Source organism: Scomber scombrus, chromosome 21 (genome assembly GCF_963691925.1).
Source record: "Scomber scombrus chromosome 21, fScoSco1.1, whole genome shotgun sequence".
Classification (NCBI taxonomy): Eukaryota; Metazoa; Chordata; class Actinopteri; order Scombriformes; family Scombridae; genus Scomber; species Scomber scombrus.
Genome location: NC_084990.1, coordinates 15,897,165 through 15,918,409, shown reverse-complemented (window position 1 = coordinate 15,918,409; position 21,245 = coordinate 15,897,165). Strand labels below are relative to the sequence as shown.

General features: G+C 38.3%; 2 protein-coding genes across 6 annotated transcripts in view; both read left to right on the top strand.

Annotated features, from left to right (window-relative positions):
* Window positions 1-288: 288 nt before the first annotated feature.
* Window positions 289-9,562, top strand: anxa11b (annexin A11b). Of its 2 annotated transcripts, none has more exons than XM_062442155.1 (15): window positions 289-398; window positions 2,593-3,042; window positions 3,180-3,199; window positions 3,386-3,532; window positions 3,641-3,728; window positions 3,848-3,942; window positions 4,084-4,197; window positions 4,412-4,502; window positions 5,114-5,193; window positions 5,272-5,328; window positions 5,438-5,531; window positions 5,739-5,834; window positions 7,850-7,908; window positions 8,044-8,166; window positions 8,269-9,562. In XM_062442155.1, exons 2-15 carry the CDS (start codon window positions 2,601-2,603, stop codon window positions 8,326-8,328), a joined length of 1,566 nt encoding a protein of 521 aa, XP_062298139.1. In that variant the 5' UTR covers window positions 289-398; window positions 2,593-2,600; the 3' UTR covers window positions 8,329-9,562. The 2 variants fall into 2 exon arrangements, with proteins under 2 accessions (XP_062298139.1, XP_062298140.1); XM_062442156.1 differs by lacking the exon at window positions 289-398 and adding an exon at window positions 651-804 and having other exon boundaries at window positions 2,593-3,018; window positions 3,162-3,199.
* Window positions 9,563-14,051: 4,489 nt separating this feature from the next.
* Window positions 14,052-21,245, top strand: part of LOC134003516 (disks large homolog 5-like) — a 31,906-nt gene continuing 24,712 nt past the window's right edge. For 2 of the 4 annotated variants that reach the window (XM_062442743.1, XM_062442742.1), the window contains exons 1-2: window positions 14,052-14,802; window positions 20,641-20,709. In XM_062442743.1, coding sequence (XP_062298727.1) covers window positions 14,505-14,802; window positions 20,641-20,709 — 367 coding nt within the window. In that variant the 5' untranslated portion in view covers window positions 14,052-14,504. Of the gene's footprint in view, window positions 14,803-18,127; window positions 18,260-20,640; window positions 20,710-21,245 lie in introns of those variants that run through there. The other 2 variants (XM_062442745.1, XM_062442744.1) reach the window with 1 other exon arrangement.

Genomic DNA, 21,245 nt, shown 5'->3' with positions numbered 1-21,245 from the left:
AAAATAGCAACTTGCTAAAACCTGGTGCAATGCATCTCTCCTTGTTTTATACAGGGTTAATGTTTTATTGCGCACTGTCCCTGTTCAAATAAAAATGAAAATGAAAATGAAATTCCTCATGTGTATAATCTTTCCATCCATCCATTTTTACCATCTTCTACGACTGTAGTCACTCCATAGTATTGCTAACCCAGAGTGTTCCTGAGGTCACGTCAGTACGTTACATTTAGCCTAATCTTGAATGTCCCAGTATCAGTGGCCCCTGTGTGGTGGCTATGATAAACATACATGTTTGCCTCCTTGCTTTCGGGTCTAAAGACGGAAACAATGTTGAGGTCCCTCCCACCTACTCTCCATCCGGCTCTTCCTGGATCTGAAGTCCACATCCGTAATCCTACGTAAGTTATACTAATTTTCTATCTCTGTGCTGCTGAATACTAAATTAATTAGTCTCACGTTTGCATGACATCAAACAACTAAGTTCAACAAAGTGCTTGAGGGCGTTTTTGCGGCGTCCGGAATGTATGAAATTAGCTTTGACTTATTAGCAGACACAGACGGCGTCAAGCCGTTTAACGGGACGCGGACACAACGAGATCACATCTTAAAATAGCTAACCGACACTTCTAATATTAACTATAATTTAAGTTAACACGTTAGCTATTCCTCTAACCCACTGTGTGTTCACGAAGGTTTGGATGCTAGCGTTAAATGCTAAACACTTAACTTCGTCCCAGAGTGTTATGTAACGTTTACGGACTGCAGGGTGGGTACAGGCTGTTGGACATCAGAGAGGATTTTGAAGTGAGATAACATGTTAAGACTTTATCTTTTTTGGTTTAACACTGCGGTTACGTATGTGTGTAGACAGGTAGAAGAGTAAGCTGCTGCAAAATCTTCACGTTATTTATGCTGATGTAGTTTGGCGAGTTGAGAAATCACAGGCCTGCGATGTCCAACGACTTTCCGGTGTTCTTCGTGAAAATCGTAAAACTCTTAAGATGGAGGTTGTAAAGACGTACAGAAACGCACTTTAATATGCTTAAATGTTATATAATGTACAGTATATCAGCAGTAGTATATTTTTCGTTTGTCATTTAAAATAAATTGCAAATGCAACTGATTGTGAAATTGTAAGGTTGTCGTTAGTATGGTGGAAGTGCTGTCACAATTTCCCATAACACTTAAATGCCTCGCAGTTTTTTTTTTCAAAGGGCAAAAAGGAGAAAGCTGGATAACAGCCAGAGTTTAAACGACTAAATGTGTAAAAGGTCTGCGTAAAATCCCCAGATGTAGACACGCCCTTGGTGCATCCTTGCAGTTAGAACAATTAAATCTAAATTCTAAACTAAAACTAAAACCTATACATTTAAATAAATCCAGTTTTTACAGCAAATATATGGTTAGTGAACACTTTCCTACAACAGAAGCCTAAGGGCTCACGAAAAAACCCTGGAAGCCCTGCCTCTTGTGTGCATGTAAACAAAGTGAATTGTAGTGAGTCTTAAACTCCTTTGTGGGATGACTCAGCCACACATGAACAGTTGCGAAATTCCAAACAGCAGATCTCTACTTGGATGACATTTCCAGCAAGCAGATCTTCAAATAGGAATTCGTGGCGGTATAATCTGAATAAGGGTTGATTGTTGTATACAGTGTTCACTCTGGTGGTTTTTGAGAAATGGGAAGTAAAACCTTAAGAATAATGAGCAAATGTCTTTAACATCATATGTTAGGGATATAGACAGATGGAAGTGGTAAGTTTCTGTTATGATAATTGAGATGTGGTCAAACGGTCCTGTTTGAAAGTAGGGATATGGCAAGTTTTTAGGGTTTAAAAACAAAAATCTGATTTGGAAATTATACTGAGTGTAGTCTGTATGAAACTTGTGAAATCTTTGTTTAAAGCTCCAGCTCATTTATTAACTTGTATAAGTCAAGGGGTGGAGCAGTTTATTAGGCCCACACCAGATGGGTGTGGAGTGTGAGATAGGTTTGTTATTTATAGAGCACTGTTTGAAAATTCCACACTAATCATAGATGATTATCGCTAAAATAACTGTCTGTCACTTTTTCTGATATTGGATAGCGCCTGTTGATTGTTTTTAGGTTATTCAAACATTATTTTATAAACCATCATAAACAAAATTTATAATCCCATATGATCTCATGTTATCCCATTACTAATCAAGTCATGGGATTACAAAAAATCCAAGTATAATTTTATATAATGGCCATATTTTACCTGGCTCTAAAACAAGTCTGCAGGAACTAAATATCATGTTCTTTGCATTACTGCATTTGGGGAAACAAATGAAGGAATGCCCCAATGTGAGACGACAAGTCACTGCTTGTTTGAAGTCTAAATGAAGGCTGGCAGCATATGCCAGTTGCAATTCTTATGTTTGGCCTTCAACACACATCGGTACAGCAAACTACATGTAGAATTACATTTCTCTGGTACAAATGCATGTTAAATTCCTGAGTTCCGAAAAGTCTTTTGGAAGAAGTTTTAAGTCTTAAGTGGGCTAAAAGTGCATATAATGTCCCTAATCCATCACATTAACAAACACAACTTCATGTCGCCTCCAGGTCCTAAGATGAGCTATCCAGGATACCCTCCTCAGTCAGGTGGATACCCACCCCAGGCAGGAGGCTACCCACCTCAACCAGGGGCATATCCACCTCAAGCAGGTGGCTACCCTCCAGCCGCAGGGGGCTACCCACCAGCAGCAGGCGGCTACCCACCAGCAGCAGGGGGCTACCCACCAGCAGCAGGAGGCTACCCCCCTGCAGCAGGAGGCTACCCCCCACAGGCCGGTGGATACCCACCCCAGGCCGGTGGCTACCCTCCCGCAGCAGGCAGTTTCCCTCCAGCAGCAGGTGGCTACCCTCCCCAGGGTGGTGGCTACCCGGCCCCCGCTGGAGGCTTCCCTCCTCAAGCAGGAGGATTCCCTCCTCAAGCAGGAGGATACCAACCACAGCCTGGAGCAGCAGGCCATCCATCCATGCCAGCAGGTGAAGCTGCAATATATACAAAATGTTAATGGAGTTTTTATATGCAGTGTATTATGCCAAAAAATGCAGCCAACCAAAATATTTCAGATTTGTCCACTAAAATTCATTTTGTTTTGAGTGTTATGTTAATATTTTCTTTGCAGGTGGAGGCTGGGGTGCAGCACCAGGCGGCTATGGCGCGGTACATCACTTCTTATCTCACTCTTTACCTCTTTAGTGGCATGTCATTAATAACATATGGACTGACTTAAGCTAAATCTCCTGTTTGCTGAAATCACCTTATCTTCACCAGCCCCACAGCCTTATTTGCTCTATAAGAAATCTGTCAGCATGTACTTAGGCACTTACAGCTGTCCTCTGTTTGCAGCCAGGAGGGGCTCAGCAGGGATATCCAGGGGGCCCCGCCCCAGGCCAGCAGCCCATGCCAAATTACCCCGGAGCACCCCCTACTAACCCCTCAGTGCCTGGATATGGAAGTGGAGCTCCGTCCCACCCTCAGGCACCTGCCATTCCTGTAAGATGCATTTGTCTTCTGTTTTAGGACTTCTCTGAAACTTTGTTCTAATGCACAAACAGCAAACATACCTATGTGACTACACAGTAATTTATCTTATGTTTGTAGAAAGGGTACAGGGGCGCTATTAAAGACTTTCCAGGGGCTGATCCACTGAGGGATGTTGAAGTTCTTCGAAAGGCTATGAAGGGTTTTGGTGAGTATATGATGTTCATTCGACAATGCATCAAAATAAGTCAACAATGATGGGCACTTAATTTGCACATTCACCTTTTTACACATCATTAATATGATTCTAATTGACATCTTGAACAGGCACTGATGAAAACGCCATTATTGAACTTCTGGGAAGTCGTACCAACAAGCAGAGGGTTCCAATGGTAGCAGCCTACAAAACAACTTATGGGAAGGTGTGTTTTCTAATATACATTTTCAAAAAGTTTTGTTTGTTAACTTCTGTGCTCTGTTGCTTCTGATGGCTTCCATACGATATCTCGGCTGACCTTGCTGTCATGTTTTCTTTTTTTTTGTTTGTTTTGTGTTTCTCTCAGGATTTAGTCCATGATCTGAAGTCTGAGCTCACTGGAAACTTTGAGAAACTGGTTCTTGCCACGTTAATGAGCCCTTGCCGCTTTGATGCAGCTGAACTCCGAGAGGCTATAAAGGTTAGAGGCTTGAGTCATTGCCTCAGCTAATTACAACTGGTGTAAACCAAACCACACTGTGTATCATATCATGTGATAGAAAAATAAGAGCAGCAAGTTGAAACATGAGTCTGGGCTGATGACCAATGAATGTTTACCAGTTTTCTCATTGAAGAAGGTTCGTCTTTGAATGTCTTTCTAAGATTTTGTTCCTGTTTTGTTTTGTTTTTTTCAGGGTGCGGGAACTGATGAAGCGTGTCTGATTGAGATTCTTTCATCACGTTCCAATGCAGAGATTTGTGAAATCTCTAAAATTTACAAAGCTGGTTAGTTCTGATTCATTCACACTTTGATTCTGAAAAACAACAAAGCCCTTTTTAATAGTGTGTTCTCCACAGCGTGAGAGAATAATGGTTGAATGTAAAAGTAAACTGGCAATTTGAGTTCATATGCTATTGAGATTTCACATTCAAGCTGTAGCTACAGATATTGAACATTACCATTGAAATTGAAGTACTTTGATCAAAGGTTTTTCAATAACACAATAAAGCCTGTATGAACATACACTGTTCTGCAAACCCATATATATTTTAAAATGTTTTTTACTTCACTACTGTTTAAAATACAGTATGTGCCATTGTTTTAGATCGATTTTCACATTACTGGTGTAAACTGGATTTTACAACTTTTCAAAATCTTGTCTAGTGTCATTCTAGTGAATGTTGTTGGTATTTTAAAAAATCTGTTCGAAAGTGATAGCAGGTTAGAGCATGTTAAATTCTGATTTGATTGTTTTGATTGATTTTTACATAGTTCAATCATCCTTTTATCCTTTTATGTGCACGTGGATAATGGATTGTGAAAAGTGGTGTCTAAACAAAATGCAAATGTTATGCAAATTAATGTATTTTCCTAAAAAGCGACATCGTCTTTTCAGAGTACGGCAAGACCCTGGAGGACGCCATCAGCAGTGACACCTCTGGTCATTTCCGCAGACTCTTGATCTCTCTCTCTCAGGTAGCTGCTGCAGATTTAACACCTGATTCATTATAAGGTCATGTAAACATGTTTTTAGTGAATGGTTTATTTTTCCAGGGAAATCGCGATGAGAGAGAGACTGTTGACATTTCCCTGGCCAAACAGGATGCGCAGGTACTTTAAAGTTGGTCAAGTTGTATAGTATTCTTTTTAAAGGTATTGCCAAGTCTTTTGTTATGTTCGTTCTTCTTTTAATATATGTGTGTGCACGTGTATATTACAGAAACTGTATGCTGCTGGAGAAAATAAAGTAGGAACTGATGAGTCGCAGTTTAATGCCATCCTTTGTGCTCGCAGCAAGCCTCACCTTCGGGCAGGTGTGTATATTTTCAACATTGTTGTATTTCCACCAGAAGATTTTCCTTTTGCTGTCTATTGAAGTTAATAAGACTTCTGCTTTGTTTTTCCAGTGTCACTGGACACTGCACATGTTGATGTTTTTTGGTACACATTTCTCATATGTTTGTACAGGTTTTCCAATATTGTGATTACTCTCTCACCTGTGATTTTGGTCTTTTTTTTAGTCTTCCAGGAGTACCAGAAAATGTGTGGAAGAGAAATTGAGAAAAGCATCTGCAGAGAAATGTCTGGCAATGTTGAGTCTGGCATGGTGGCTGTGGGTATGTTGTCGAGGTTTCCAAACCTCAACCAAACTAAAGTGGCTTTCCCAAAACATGTTGAAGCTTTAAGTGTATATATATTAAAGTCAGTCTTCAAGATGTTTGTTTCGCAAGGCTGGAAAGACTAAAAATATCTTGCACATGCAAACAGGCTGCTGACCTGAATAACTTTTTTTAAGCTTCGGTCTGAAACAAATGGTAAAATGCTAGATTAAAGCTGCACATATATCAAAATATGTCATCTAAAAAACATTTTTAAATAAAAATTAAAAATCTCACATACACTTGCATCAGAAGACACATATTGATGGGCAATCATACTGGGGGTTTGTAGAATGAACTGAGTCAAACTTTAACTTTTACACATTTAATCAAGATTCAGTTGCAATTGTGCAATTGATTCATTTATTTGGAAGAGGCCTTGCCCACAATAATTTGGAACTAGCCACAGGAAAACTGCTATGGAAATTAAAAAAATAAAATGTTTACATATATACATTTAAATATTATTTCTGAAACGTAGCAAAGATTGGATAAAAATGTGTCGTTGGAGTAATGCAAAAGTGTATTTGATGAACACTCATAACAAAGAAAAATGAAGGTTCCCACACTGTAGCTCCCTAGATGCAGTTAGTAGATGTTGAGGCACCCAACAGTGATGTTTGAGCTACATGCTCTTCTTCAGACTGTCATTTGACCAGAGCCTATGATCTATGACTGTATATACTGTATATAGTTTAGTCTGAAGAAGAGCAGGTAGCTCAAAATGTTATTGGTGGATGTTTCATTATCAATAAACTACAGCTAAGGAAGTTACGGTGTGATGAAAATAGTTAACTCTCTTTCTCTAGTGTATTCACTGTTGGGCTGCATTCAATTTGAATGTACATTAGAATCACATGCTGTCTCGTCCAGTCAGCATTTAAACTTTTACATTTACCTCAACTTTATACAGTGCTGTGAAGAAGTCCTGATTTCTCCTAAATGATCATTTTATGTAGTTAGTAAATCCACTACTTTACCAAACTTAACTGATATTTGACCAAACCCAGGCCTGATTACTGCCACCCCTGCTAAATCTCACCTAAATAGAACTTTTTAAGCAATGTAATGTTGGCTATAAGGTCTCAACAAGCAGCACACCATGCTACAATCAAAGGAAAATCCAGATGTGATGAAGAAGAAATACATTAGATTGAAATACATCAGTCTGAGAAGGGCTGTTTCTAAGGCTCTGGGACACTCAAGAACCTCATCTCCAAATGGAGAAAACTGTGGTTAACCTTCCCACTCTATTAAATGGACAACCTATTATAAAGGTTGAAAGTGGAGCTATTTAGAAGACAGAGATCCCATTACTGGCATAAACAAAACACAGCATCCACAATAAGAACATCATATATACGGTCAAGCTCAGTAGTCATAGTTTGATGGTGTGGAGAAGCTATGCCTCTTCTCGTGTGACTTGTGTGACTTGCCTTAATTGAGGGAAACATGAATTCTGCTTTCTGCCAGAAAATCCTGAGGAACAATGTCTTGTCATCAGTCCGTGATTAAAAACTCAAGTGCAACTGGGTTATGCAGCAAATAATGATCCAAAGCATAAGACCAAGTTCACTTAAGAATGGTTTAAAAATGAATAAATAAATAAAGTTTGGACCTTAAACACACGGTTCATGCTAAAAAAAACCTATAATGTAGCTGGATTCTGCAAAATTCTACCATAGCAATGTGAAAGACGGGTCTCCAGTTATGGGAAACATTTGGTTACCGTTGTTACCGCTCAAGGTGGCACAACCAGCTATTAAGATAAGGGCGCAATTACTTTTTCACACAGGCAATACAGGTGTTGGCTTAGGGTTAATTGTTATTTTTATTTGCTTCAATAAATAAAGAGAAATAAAAATCAGGAGGAGGATAGATACTTTTTCATGGCAGTGTATCTTTCTCTGTATGTTTTGAAGACATTCATTTAGTTACAGTGACCAACATTAACATCTGCTTCTATTTCCTAGTGAAATGCATCAAGAACAGCCCTGCCTTCTTTGCAGAAAGGCTGCACAAGGCCATGAAGGTACACCTGTTGTTTACCATCACATTTATTCTCATCAACATGAACCAATTGTTTGCTGCTCTGAAGTTGTTGTGGAGGGAGAGGAGATCATTTATGAAGCAGTCAATTAAGCGTCACATTGTGGTGTGTTGACAGGGAGCGGGCACCAAGGACCAAACCCTGATCCGCATCATGGTGTCCCGCTCTGAGACTGATATGTTGGACATCAGACAGGAGTATGTGAGGGCCTACGGAAAATCACTGTACAACGACATCTCAGTAAGTCCCATTTGTCGTATAGTTTCAATAACTGTTTTTCTCTTTTTGTAATAAATTTGTGAGATCATTTGAAATTCATATTGATGTTGCTTTGTTTGTCAGAGTGATACCTCCGGGGATTACAAGAAACTGCTGTTGAAGCTGTGTGGAGGTAGTGACTAAAAGCCAAGGAAGATTACCTCTCATATGGACAATATATATGTCCAGATTGAAACAATCGTATAAGAACTTATATCAGCATGCAGTTAAAGCTAATTTCCATGTAACTATCAATAAATACTTTTGTTTAATTCAGATCATTCTAATTTTTTACCACTTTATTGTAGTATGTGATTGGCAGATATCAAATATAGAGAAAATATAAATATAGTATATTTAAAAATGAAGATTTTTTTTAAAGATACAGTTGATTGCTTTATTATTATTGGGTAAGAAAGAAAGAAAGAAAGAAAATTGGGTGAAAATGCCATCATACTACTATTCTAACCACTAATATTAAAAATGTCAGCCACAATGTTTATCTCAAGTCTGCTTCTGTTTGTATTATGATTAAATTGGGGAAACAAAAGATGCAAACCAGGATGAGTGTTTAGTCTAATATATAAAGTATATCTAAATAGGAGAAAGCATTAGGCATTACTTTGTTTTTACATTTTATTATTTTTATGTTCAAGTAAGTATATGAAAAACTATGTGTGTGACTATGCAAGGTTTAGGCAATCAACTATAACCAAATGTCTCACAGAATAGAGGGATCATTTGATGCTTGTGTAACTGGTCATAATTACAAGTAATATTTCAGTTGGAGTATGAAGTGTCCATGAATTGTCCATCCTTGCCAACTAACCAGAGTTATACTCCTGCTTGTAAGTGTAATTATGTATTCACTTTATATCAGCTTTACAAAACAAACTATCTACAGACAATGTTACCTTTCACTGAATGTTTAAAAGCCAAAGTTTTAAGGACAGATAATGTGCCTTTTGTCAGGGCTGCTGTGTAAACTTTTTAGAGTCCAGTGTTTATCTTGTGGTTTATCTTGCAAACAATCTATACTGATAATAGTACAGCTGTAGAAATATAATCCATAAATAGTTTTTCTCCATTTTGTTTACATTTTCTGTCAATACTCCTCTCTGGTTTGTATGTGTTCCTACCAGCAGAGGGCTCTCGGTTCACATGAAGTGTCATATCATTTGTATGTGTGATTGTTTTTCCTGCTGATTTAGAGTATCTGTTGCACTAACTCTACTTTGCCATAGGTCTTGTAACATAATAATGCTTGAAATTCAATGGAGGTCTTTTTCAGTTTTCTAAAATTGTGCCATTTGATCGTCCCAATGTCTCCTGAGACTTCCATTAAGCCACTTCTCATTTCAATAAAAAAAAAACATTTTGTCTTTTGTCTTTTGATCCATATTTGTGAAATGGGATCATGTGTTTGCATGAAACATTGACTGTGGATTTTCCTCTGTAAGCCAGCACACAATGAGCAATTTGCATTTCAAAGCCAGTATCGCTTTCACCACCTTGGTCTGTATTTCGAGGGGTGAGTCAATACCCCCACTCCCATCCCCTGGCCCCACCCTCTTCTTCAGAGCATCATGAGCTGCATGTTCTGCTTAAAGGTGCAAGTAATGTGCCTTATATAAGTAATTACTGTGTATGTGTGTGTGTGCTTTGCTGTGTAATGTGAGAGGGGAGAAAATGTTCAGATTTGCTTTGCAGCACGGGCGATTATGGCACAGAGAGCTGTTTTCAACGCTATAAATAGTGTACATATTGGAGACACGGATGTCCTTAAGTCTTCTTTCTGTTGTGCTCCCTGGCCTCAAAGTGCTGCCTCAGAGGGAATGTGATGGGGAGACAATTGACTCTACTGAGCCTCACTTTTGGTCCACCTTTATCACTTCGCTATTTCTCATATACACTCTTAAAATGAAAAGCTTCCACCAGGCCTGAGGGCAAAGAGGGATGAATATTTGATGTAAATATTTGTGTGTTTTCTCGCTAGTGCGGATTGTTTGCTGTGATACATCCTGAAATATATGGGTCAAAAGGAAATCAGGGGGGCCTCCCATTTGGCTGGCTTTCACTTTTAGAGACAGAACACTTCCCTGATCTTTATTTCTAGACAAAGTGCTTTAATTATTAACACATGAATGCGATAGCAGGACGCTGCACCCTTTTCTTTGACTTGATCACACTTACATACACACATGCCGGGTTGCACTGTCTTACTGAAGACACGTGCGTGTGGAAGTTGTGTCAATCAATAGTATCTAACTGCGTCATCAGGAGACAGGAGCTGTGAAGGTCAGCCTTTGATTAGCTCTTGGCCCTCACACTTCCCATCACACCCCTGGCGCTGTCTCTCTCCATAAAGTAAATGACAGTTAAAATGATTTTACTATTAAACTTAAAAAGTTGCACAAACTTCTTAAAATTGGTGATGTCAGAAAATGTGATCCAAAATGGGTTTTTTTTACTTGAGAGGTATGTTTGGATTTCATGCTTTTACATCCATGAATGCCTAGATAATTAATTATTTATGAGTATATTTTTGTACTTAGTGGATATGGTACTGCCATAAACAAAGGACAAAAATAAAAAAATACCCAGAGCATTTTGACAGATAAATCAACACTGTCCCATAAAAGGTTCACAGGAATATGAAACATTCCAAAAATGTTTCATCTTCCAAAAAATCCAATTCTGTGAATCTATTGAGATTAGTCCACAGTTTACCTTAACTCACATCGCCATCACCCAACTTTTTAATACTGTCACATCAACAATCAGTAAAAGCGAGTATTGACCAAATTGTTGATTTGCACTGGATTTTCTGTAGCCATCCAATGAGGAATGTGAGGTTAAGTGACATTTGGTTGCCGGGGACATAATCCAGCTTTAAACTTCATGAGTGCATATAAGCAAATTACAAACCCGAGGATTAGATGAACAACACATAATGAGATGTAGCAGCAGATATCACTATCCAGCCTGCAGAGCTGTAGCTTGCACGGCTTGAGGTTCATCCTCTGATATTTGACAAAATAGGAGAATAAAACCTGTCCAACCTGTTCCATTTATTTGTGGTACAATCTGTATACGTCCAGCTAAAGAGGCTTTGAAGAAGAGCAGCAGACTATCTGCCAGATGAGTGTGCATTACTCTTTCACTTCCACTTAATGTGTTCAACTCTCAACAACTGCATTTTGATTTTAAGGTTTAAAGGGTGTAACCGTCAGCATTTCAAGTTAGTATGATGGTTTTAGTAATTTACATAATTCCTCAACATTCCAACTAGTTTTCCCCTGCAGGGAAAAGAAATTAGTTTAGCTGTTACATAACCACTTACATTGTTAAAGCTGTTTTAAACTTAGGTGGGGAAATGTATAGGCACACTGTGTACAGTATTAAGCTTTAAAGCCAGGCCCTTTATGTGCCAGCTAGCTCCAGATGAGAGTCACAATCTTCCTAAAGGATACACACTGAAGCCCTTTAATAATGTAGAGGACAATTATGGTAAATGAGCTCAAAGTAGATTTCCACATTCAGCATCACTACAGTCCAGCTGTGTCTATGCAGATAAGCACATATAGATAATCTTATATATGATTTTATTGTCTCCTTTTAGATAATTTGTTTCTTAAGGATTTCAGTCTTACGTGATGTCTGCCTCCTTTGAGATCCGATGGATTATGTGGAGCAGAAGAAAGCTCACAGAGCAGGGCAGATGTGTCATGGGACAATCCAGATGAAAATAGACAACTATATGATCTGGAGGTATACAATCTCCTCTAAAAGAAGAGAGATCAAATCACAGGATGAATGCTATTGGATTTGCCTCAAAATGAAATGAAAGGCTATTGAATAGTGCATAATGAATGTGCAGTAACAATAACTGGGTTTACTGAACAGATCAGGATTTGGGAAGCAAAGCCCACATCGATAAATGCATGATTTGTTATGCTCTAATACTTACACAACTTCTCAACGTAATAACCGATGGCGATACACTGCTGGTGTAAATCCATTTTACACTTACAGTATAGGAGCACCATCTGAAAGAAAACACTGTATTTTTTTATAAGGACATGTACAGTTTTTGTGCAAATGTTTATTTAGAAAAATAGTGTGTTGCAAAAATACTTAAACAGGCAACATGGTATGATACCTCTAAAAAAAATGTCCTACAATACCAAATTATTTCATAATTAATAAGTAACATAACTTCAGTCAGCCAGTCATAAAGATAATAAAACACTGAGTTTATCATTGCAATCATTAGACTGACATGTTAAGAAGACCACATAAAATCAATATATGATTTTAGAGCACAGAACCCAAACTTTTAGGCTTGTGACCCCTTAAATAACCCTAAAGGTTATGTATTAGTTTTGCTATAAGTTTCCAACAGATTAACCAATAATAAAGGATTAGTTTAAGCAAATGTTTTCTTTAGGATATTCAGATATATGGGGATGTAAATGTGTCCAGTATTAGAGAAAAGTCAGAAAAAATAAATATAATCTTGTATAACAGGGATTTTCTCTTTCGTATCCTTTTAATTATCCTGTGACTCTCCTGATCTATGTTTTTTGGTACCAACCCCTAGGTTTGGAAACCACTGTTTTAATGGATGACAGTCAAAAACACAAGTTAAAACATATTGCATAAACAATAGCATATACTGAATAAGTGTCAAAACCTTTGACTGGTACTGTATGTTACATCTTATTGCATACAGATGCATAACAAGATGGTGAATAATGTTGTCAACCACAAACACACTTTGGAACAAAAATAGCAAGAATGTGAGATTTAGATAATATAGGTAAATATATATAATATTGAGAATTTCCCATCAGGGAAGCTACTATTCAAGACCCTAAGGCAATATCCTTTGTATTTTGTCTTGGAGTTTGGAAGGTTAGCGAACAGTTTACTAACTACCATTACTGACCTTACTCATGTCATGGGCAGTATTTTACAGGCAGAATTTTTAAACTTCCTTTTGAATTGACATAGCCACTGGCTGGATAAATTGGAAAAGCAACACTACCCAGGGCCCAGTTAATACATTTGAATGATTATTGGAACCATTTCTGGACTACTATGTAAATATATTTAGCTGATAACCACAACTTTTTGGAATCATACCCTTGTTCTCATAACCAAATTATTATATAACATTATTATTTAAATGTATTCTGAGATCAGGTGATCAAGTGTCAAGATGATTATTCAGTAGGCCTAGCTCACAAGTGTTAGTCTTCTTCTGATTGTCACTGTATTTGTGTGTGTTTTGGGTGAAAACTTGTATGAGAATGTTCAAAAACCTAACAAAAACGTTTGAATTTACTTCAATCGAATCACGTTTATTCCAATGAAATTAAATAATAATAATTCAACACATTTTTTTCTAAATTAAATTTAAAGCAATATCATATTGAAAGAAAAAAATATTAAGAAAACTCCAAATAATGACACAAATATATTTTTGTTACTTCTTAAGTACTTTATTAATTTTAAGGGGTGGTGTTGTGTTTAGGGGGACTCGAACATCAGAACTTCGTAGTGGTTTCTCAATAGGCTATTCCTTACAAACAGTAGCAATGTTATTAAGTCGACATAAGAAGGGGGGGGGGGGGGGTATGTAAAGTAGGAAAATTCCGGAAAACATAGACAACTTAACCCCATGATTAAAGAATATTTTGGAGACATTACATCTCATAATATTCTTCGAAATGAAAACGAGAGCGGCGGGGAGCCAGGTGCGTCTAAACTAAGCCCCGCCTACGGTTACCTTAAATGTCCACAGCACGGAAATATGATTGGCAGAGGGCTGCAGCTGCTCGCACGGTGAGACATGGCGGAGTTTGTAGCCACACAGAGAGAGCTCTTGGAAGAGTTTTTACACTTTCCAACATGTCGAAAGAACTTGATTTGGAGACGTTAAAGTCTTCGTAGCGTAGGCAGAGCGGAGCTTAAAGAGGCAGAGACGTCTTTCTTTCTTTCTTTCCTTCTTTCTTTCTTTCTTTTTTCACTCGGGAAAGACGGAGCCGCGGTTGGGAAAATGTGTTGTCATCTTCGTGCAGTCAACAGCCTTGGGCAACAAATATGGCTACTTCTTGTGTATGCTCCAATTCGGGTTGAGAACCGTCCCAACTGGGCCGAGCGGGATAGTTACATTGACTCGCGAAAATAGTCCCCCCCCCCTAAGTGAAGTTTTGACTACCAGAAAGATTAAGAAGCTGGATTTGTCCCGACACTGGTTTCGTTAAGCCCGAAAGGGGAGCGAGCAGGAGCAGCAGCAGGAGGAGGAGGAGGAGATGGAGCCCAAGCATAAAGAGTTGCTGGAGAAATGTTACCAGAACTTGGTGGAGTCGATAACAGATGCGGGTCAACTCGTGGATGTTTTGACTCACGGCGGGACCCTCAGCCAGTCTGAACGCTACGAGCTGGGACACAACTGCTCCACCAACTCGGAAAAAGTGGACCTCCTCTTGAAGATACTGATAAGTAAGGACAAGGACCATTTTGCAGAGTTTTGCACGGCTCTGGAGAAGACCCACCCTCACCTGCACTCTGTGCTGCTGGATGGCACCGGACCAGTGGATCATACAACTGGTGAGAATAAATCCAATTGTTCATTAGTTTATAGTTATGAAAACATCCATCGTAGTGAAGGGAGAGGGCAACTTGCATGTGTACAAGCAGATTACAGTGGAAGCTTATTACAGTGATGCATAGCGTGGTTAGTGTCCTGTATTTTGGTTATGATGCAAACTGTTTTCGATCCAGCTCTGACCATGATCTATCTATCTAACATCAGGGCTATTGACAATATGACAACTTGATGAAGGGCATGACTTTTCCTTTGGGCAAGTATAAAGAGAGGGAGAGGGCTGCACAATCATGTGACCTGATGCTTATTTAGCCTACACTCACACTACTGTGCTTGTTTCCTTTTGCCATTTCACTAAAAGCACAGCCTGTTAGGCTTTTGTGAGAGTATTTAATGGACCTAAAAAGACTAAAACAATCAATGTAGTGACAGGCAGGGCTGCCAGAAGTTGTGTGTGTAAATCAATAACCCACTGTCAAAGTCAAATGAATGAGTGAAGAATTGAATGTGTGTTAATGCACACAAGGCAGTGACTTACTGTGATGTGTTGGAGAATGAGCGATGTCAGTGTCATTTGTGTCTCAAAGCAATTGTGCATCTTAATCTTATTGTACTGTAACATAAAAAGATTCTGGTGCTGTGCCAACACCTTTTTTTGCAGCGCTACAGTCAGATTAAGATGAACTTAATTGTTAGGTTTTGTGCACACAACACAAACCAACATACAGTATTTATAGTAATTTACACACTTAAGAAGAAAATGGCAATCTGAGACATGATCCATACATGGCATACATACTTTCGAAAAACACACAGTTATGACATAGCACTACATTGAAAAACAGTCATATTACACATTACATTTGCTGCTTTAACACAAGCGTTTATTATTTCACCCTCATCTAATTTAACTTGACAGCAGTGATTTTGTTTCTCACATGAAAACAAACAACATCTTGTTACAATATAACATATCTCTAGGGCTGGAAAAAAAACATTATCTGCCATTATCTGATTATCTTCTTGATTAGTTAGTTAATCATTTTGTCCATAAAATGCATGTTACCATTTCTTTCAGCCAAAAGTGACGTCTTCAAATATTGTGTTGTTGTGATCTCAACACACAAAAGAACACAAAGAAGCTTCAAATTCTCACATTTGATAAGCTGCGACCTGCAGATGTTACTTAAATGATTATTTGGTTATCAAAATAGTTGCCTTTTAATTATCTGATGATCGATTAATTGTTGCAGCTCTACACATCTTTTGAAATGATGTTACTCCTCTTTGCTGTGCATGCAGTGTAAAATGAGGCTAATTTGCTCCTGCTTGCTCATAAAAATGCATCTTTTCCCACTCACAACTAAATCCTAAAGCTACATAAATACAGCAGGTGTTTCTATGATGCTAATAAATTCGTCATCAAAGTCTGTGTAAACCAAACTGGTCATGATCTATATCCCAGAACTTTTCAGTATCACTTACTTCATTCATATGTAGTATGTATACAGTACATAATATTCATCAGATGTAATGTCTGCACACTGGTACATGGTCCTTTATCAGTACCTCTAATTCATCTTTGCACTTCAAAAGGAATATTTGCATTGCTTGTTACTTTGTTCACTCTTTGCTATGGTGTTGCAGTCAGTGAGCTGAATGGTGAAGTCTTAATTATGCATTTATTCTGTTCTCATTATTCATAAGAGAACTGAAGCTGCAGAGTGAGTCTATTTTTCTAAGCTTTTTCAATTTTTCGCTGCATTTCACCATTGCCTAAAAGCTGAGCACTGATATGCTTTCTGCTGCTGAAGAGTACATGAACATGTTCTTGGCTGGTCTTACTCATCTGCAGCTCTCTGTTGGTAGTCACACAGGACGCAAATGGGTTGAGCTTCTTTTTGCTACTGGGCAGACAGGTTCCTCCACTGCACAGCCTAAAGAAGGGCCTTTCCCGAGGAAAACCGTAACTTGTTACAGCCCAGGTTTCTAAACAATATGCACCCTCAGCAGCATTATTGTGCTCACAAGTTACCCAAAATCCCAGAGGGTAAGAGAGCATTTTTTAACTCCAAACAATGTAGTAATAAAAAAAAAGAAAGGGCTTTGTTAGTTAACCACAGCAGTTACACCCTAATTACATGTCAACAACAGAGAGATGCTAAATTAAGCTTATGAAATGTTAACTTGAAGAACTTCACTGTGACGCAAATATGATTCATGCATATAGGTGTATCTCTCGGGTGATGTGTGTTTTTTTGTTTTGTTTTTAATAAACAGAGATAGTCTGTAGTTTATATATAACCATAGCTTCAGGGTTTGACAGCAGAGACCTTTTTGTTTACAGATTGCTCTCACCTCCTGCTGAAGAGTAATAAGACAGCAGCATCTCATAAGGGTGTGTATCGTGGCTGACGTGTTCTCGTTTGTGCTGTGTCACTGCAAAATAAGACAAGATGTTGCTGTGCTGTTATTTCTTTCATTCTTGATTTTTAGAGAAATTGGAGGATTCTTCCATGAACATTAGGTCATGGAAGCAAAATCAAAGTTTTTGTCGGGGGTTCATACTATTATTGAGCAGCATTATGCTTTATTTAGTAGATTTCAATAGATAATAGCAAACTGTATATATTTCAGTTATTGGCTGTCGCTCAAGACATTTATGTTGGGCTTTGAGAAACAGAGATGGTTATTTTTCACAATTTTCTGACATGTTATAGAGGAAATGACTTATCTAATCAAGGCAATAATTGACAGATTGGATTCCGAATAACAACAAGGTAATGCGACTTTACTTGCGTGATCTTTGCTGTAGATTGAATTTTGGCTTAAAGGGTCATTGCGTCTTGGCACTTGAATGATGTTGCCTACTTAATTGTAAACTTAAGAAGCTAAATGTTCAAAGCTATACTCTGAACCACTCCAGAAAGAGTACAGAGTACAAGCTGTGATTTCTTTTACATGATATCAGCATTTCAGCTTTGAGATATTGTTCCACTGTAGTCAAAACTCTACAACAATAGCTAGTTTCCCCCCTTTAAGTCTTGTGCTTGTTGATATCTTAGGTACAGTATCAGTCAAAAGTTTGGACAACTTCCCGTTCTCTTGAATAAGAAAGTGTGTCCAAACTTAAGACTGGTACTTTAGGTCAGATCAGAAAAAGTTCCAAAGAGCACCAAGTTGTGACTGTAGAAAAGAGATCAACCTAAATGAGATACTTGATTGGTGGGGGTCAGACTGAACGAGGTCCAGGTCACATGACTTCCACAGAGCAGAAAAGTGAGTGGGCTATGACACAGTGAACCTTGCCCATTGAGACACTCTCAGCTCAAACAGAGTCATGGGAAACTTAAGCTAGAACGAGAACAAAGAGAGCTTGATCCATGGGATGCCACGGTTCCTGAGGCACATCAGTCTTTTTTTCTTTTCTTTCTTTCAGTCCTTTGCTGGGAAAAAGGGGTGAGCCATGTTCGCTGGGTTCCTTCCAGTCTTAATCAAACTCATAGTCTCCTTTAGCTAGTGGGAGCTCAGCCAGCCAGGGATTGATTTAGAGTACTGGGACGTGGGTAAACAGAATCGTTTGTCATGCTCCCGCACCGAGTCGAGCACTAGACTTTACATCAGGGGTGGAAGTTGCTGATTTAACCAAACCATAAGCTGCTCGTCCCACAGCCAAGTTAGACCTCTGTGCACTGCTGACTGTTTGATCAAGACGTAGAGTCTGTTATGAACATCTCAAACATGATTAAAATGACTTTTTATTACAAACTTTCACGGTGAAATATGTTATTGGATTCACATTTGATAAAAAAGAATAAACAGTGTTGAAACAATTTAACCTACAAAACAAAAATCAACAATTTTGATAATCTATTAATTGTTAAAGTCAAGCAAAAATGCCAAATACTTGGTGATTCCACCTGCTTTTCATTTTACATAAGTGTCATATACTATCATAAATAATATCTTTGGGTTTTGAACGGGTTTTAATCAGATTAAAATGTTATTGTTTTGACATTTTATGGATAAAACGATTCTATCCACTTTGTGAAGGCTGTGTTGAAAATGTCGGACAATCCAATCAATACTAACGTTTTGAAGGCAATATCAATATTTGAGAATTTAATATATCTACTAATGGTACATCAGTCAATTGTTATTTTTCACATCACTACTTAACAGACATTTGTGACAAGGACTCCCATTTGATATGTCCGACTTTTCGAAGTTGGAGAATACATTTGTCGGTGCTTTCCAGTGAATAAACTACACTGTTTATGACACTAGTTGACCTAGGGCTGGGCGATTAAGGCAAAAAAAACACGATTAATTGAACTTTTAACCTCGATTACAATTAATGAACGATTATCTCCACCCTTGATGAACAATTATGTGTTTTCACAGTTTCTTTTGTTTTGTATTTTACACTGCTGCCCTCACACAATATTTTGTGATATTTTCGCACATGAGTATCTTTAGGGAGTGAAAATAATGATGTTTTAAGGTGTGACGCTGTAGTTAATGTCTAGTTTAGGCACAAAACCCACTTGATTAGAACTATGATAAGATTATGATTTGGGTTAAAATGATCACTGGAGACAAGTTTTCAAATTCCTTAAAGATATGCAACCTTTACTGTCATGGCAACAGTGAACACCGCAATTAATTGACATGAACAACATTAAGTCGATTAGAGTTTCTAAATGTCGATTAATGGCCCAGCCCTAAGTTGACCTATAGAAAATGAATCTAAACTGTTTTAATAACTGATAAATTGTTGACATAACTTTTCAAGCAAAAATTCCAATTATTACCTTGTTCCAGTTTCTTTCTCCAGGTTTGCTGTTTTTCTGTCTTATGTGATAGACAGCTGACCAATTTTGGGTAACAGTTGGTCAAACAAAACAAGACATTTGATGGCATCATGCTTCACTTTAGGAAATCGTGATGGGAATTTAGAATAAATAAATAATCAAATAATTTTTGTTGAGTAATCAGAAATTAAAACAATCCTCAGTTGCAGCTATGTTGTTTTAATTGACCTCTTTGACATTTCTCATGTATTTCAAATTTCTGCTGACATACTGTATGAACCATGAATTTGCAGGAAGCCGTTGTTGGTTTAGCTCTATTTCTGACTTTGGCGGGCTCTAGTAGGATGAAAAAAACAGTGGTTGACAGCAGTGTATGTCACTACCCATAAATTGCACACATTTTCACTGTTGTCCTCTCATTTTTCCACAAACAAAAACGTATGCCTCATAATAACACTAAAGACACATGAGAATTCTACACATATTGGCTTTAATCGAATATTTGTCTTAACAAATTTGCTAATGATATCAATTGTTAGTTTCAGGCTTTTAGATGCTCCTCAAGAACTACTTTTAGTGTTGGTTTTTCCAAATAACACGATCGTCTCCGTAATGCTTACAGTATTGTTCTTAGGCTTCTTTTCTGTACAGTTAATTATGAATCACTGTAGGCTATAAAAGAAGGGGCTTTCACAGGGGGGACTGTGTGATGTTGTCAGAGGAGATAAAAGGAGAAGCTCTGAGGCTGCAGCTTCTTTGGGGCCCGGGCTAGTCAGTATTCAAGCTCCCTGCCCAACTGATAATTAGCCACACTCTGCTGTCAGCCCACAGGCCCGTCATCCCAAGTTGGGGAAAGTCCCACCTTATTATGCCTCCAGCTGGCCTTTTTTCAGTAAAGGCCCCTGAATGTAACCCAAGATGCAGGGCCTTGATGTACCATACAATGCTGGAGATAATCATCTGACTTTAATGCAGACATGGTCGAGTACACTCAGAGCTGACTTTAATGTTTTGTTCACCTCACAGGGTCCACTTACAGCGTCTTGTCCACCATGCCGTCGGACTCCGAAAGCAGCAGCTCTCTCAGCAGCTTAGGTGAGTGTGACACTCAGGGCGATACACAACTGTCAGGTGTAGTAATGTCACAGAAAAACATCTTCCTGGAAAAGAACACAATGACTGTTTTGAAGGAACAACCACTGTTTTATAATAGTCACTGGTCGCTCCCTGTTTAGACTCTGAGCACATGCATGTGATTACACAGATGTGACAAGGATTTAGAAACACTCAACACACACACGCTCATAGACCTGTTTCATTTGGTCATTGTCTGAGCCAGAGAGGATTTGACTAGTCTAGTCTATGCCACTGAATGAGAAACAGACCTTTGATTTTTATCAGTGGGGGAATTTCTGCGTACTATATTCACACGTACTGAGGTTAATGAGTACAACAGCGAGGTTGAGGTTGAATATTAAACTCATTTTGGCTGCTCAAATGCCAGCAATGATAAAATGATACAGTAAGATGATGGTTACAGTTGTACTTGTTAACTAAATATATATACATGTTTGGACAGCGGCTACAACAAAGGACTCTCACCTTTTGATTAGTTAATATTTACACCATGT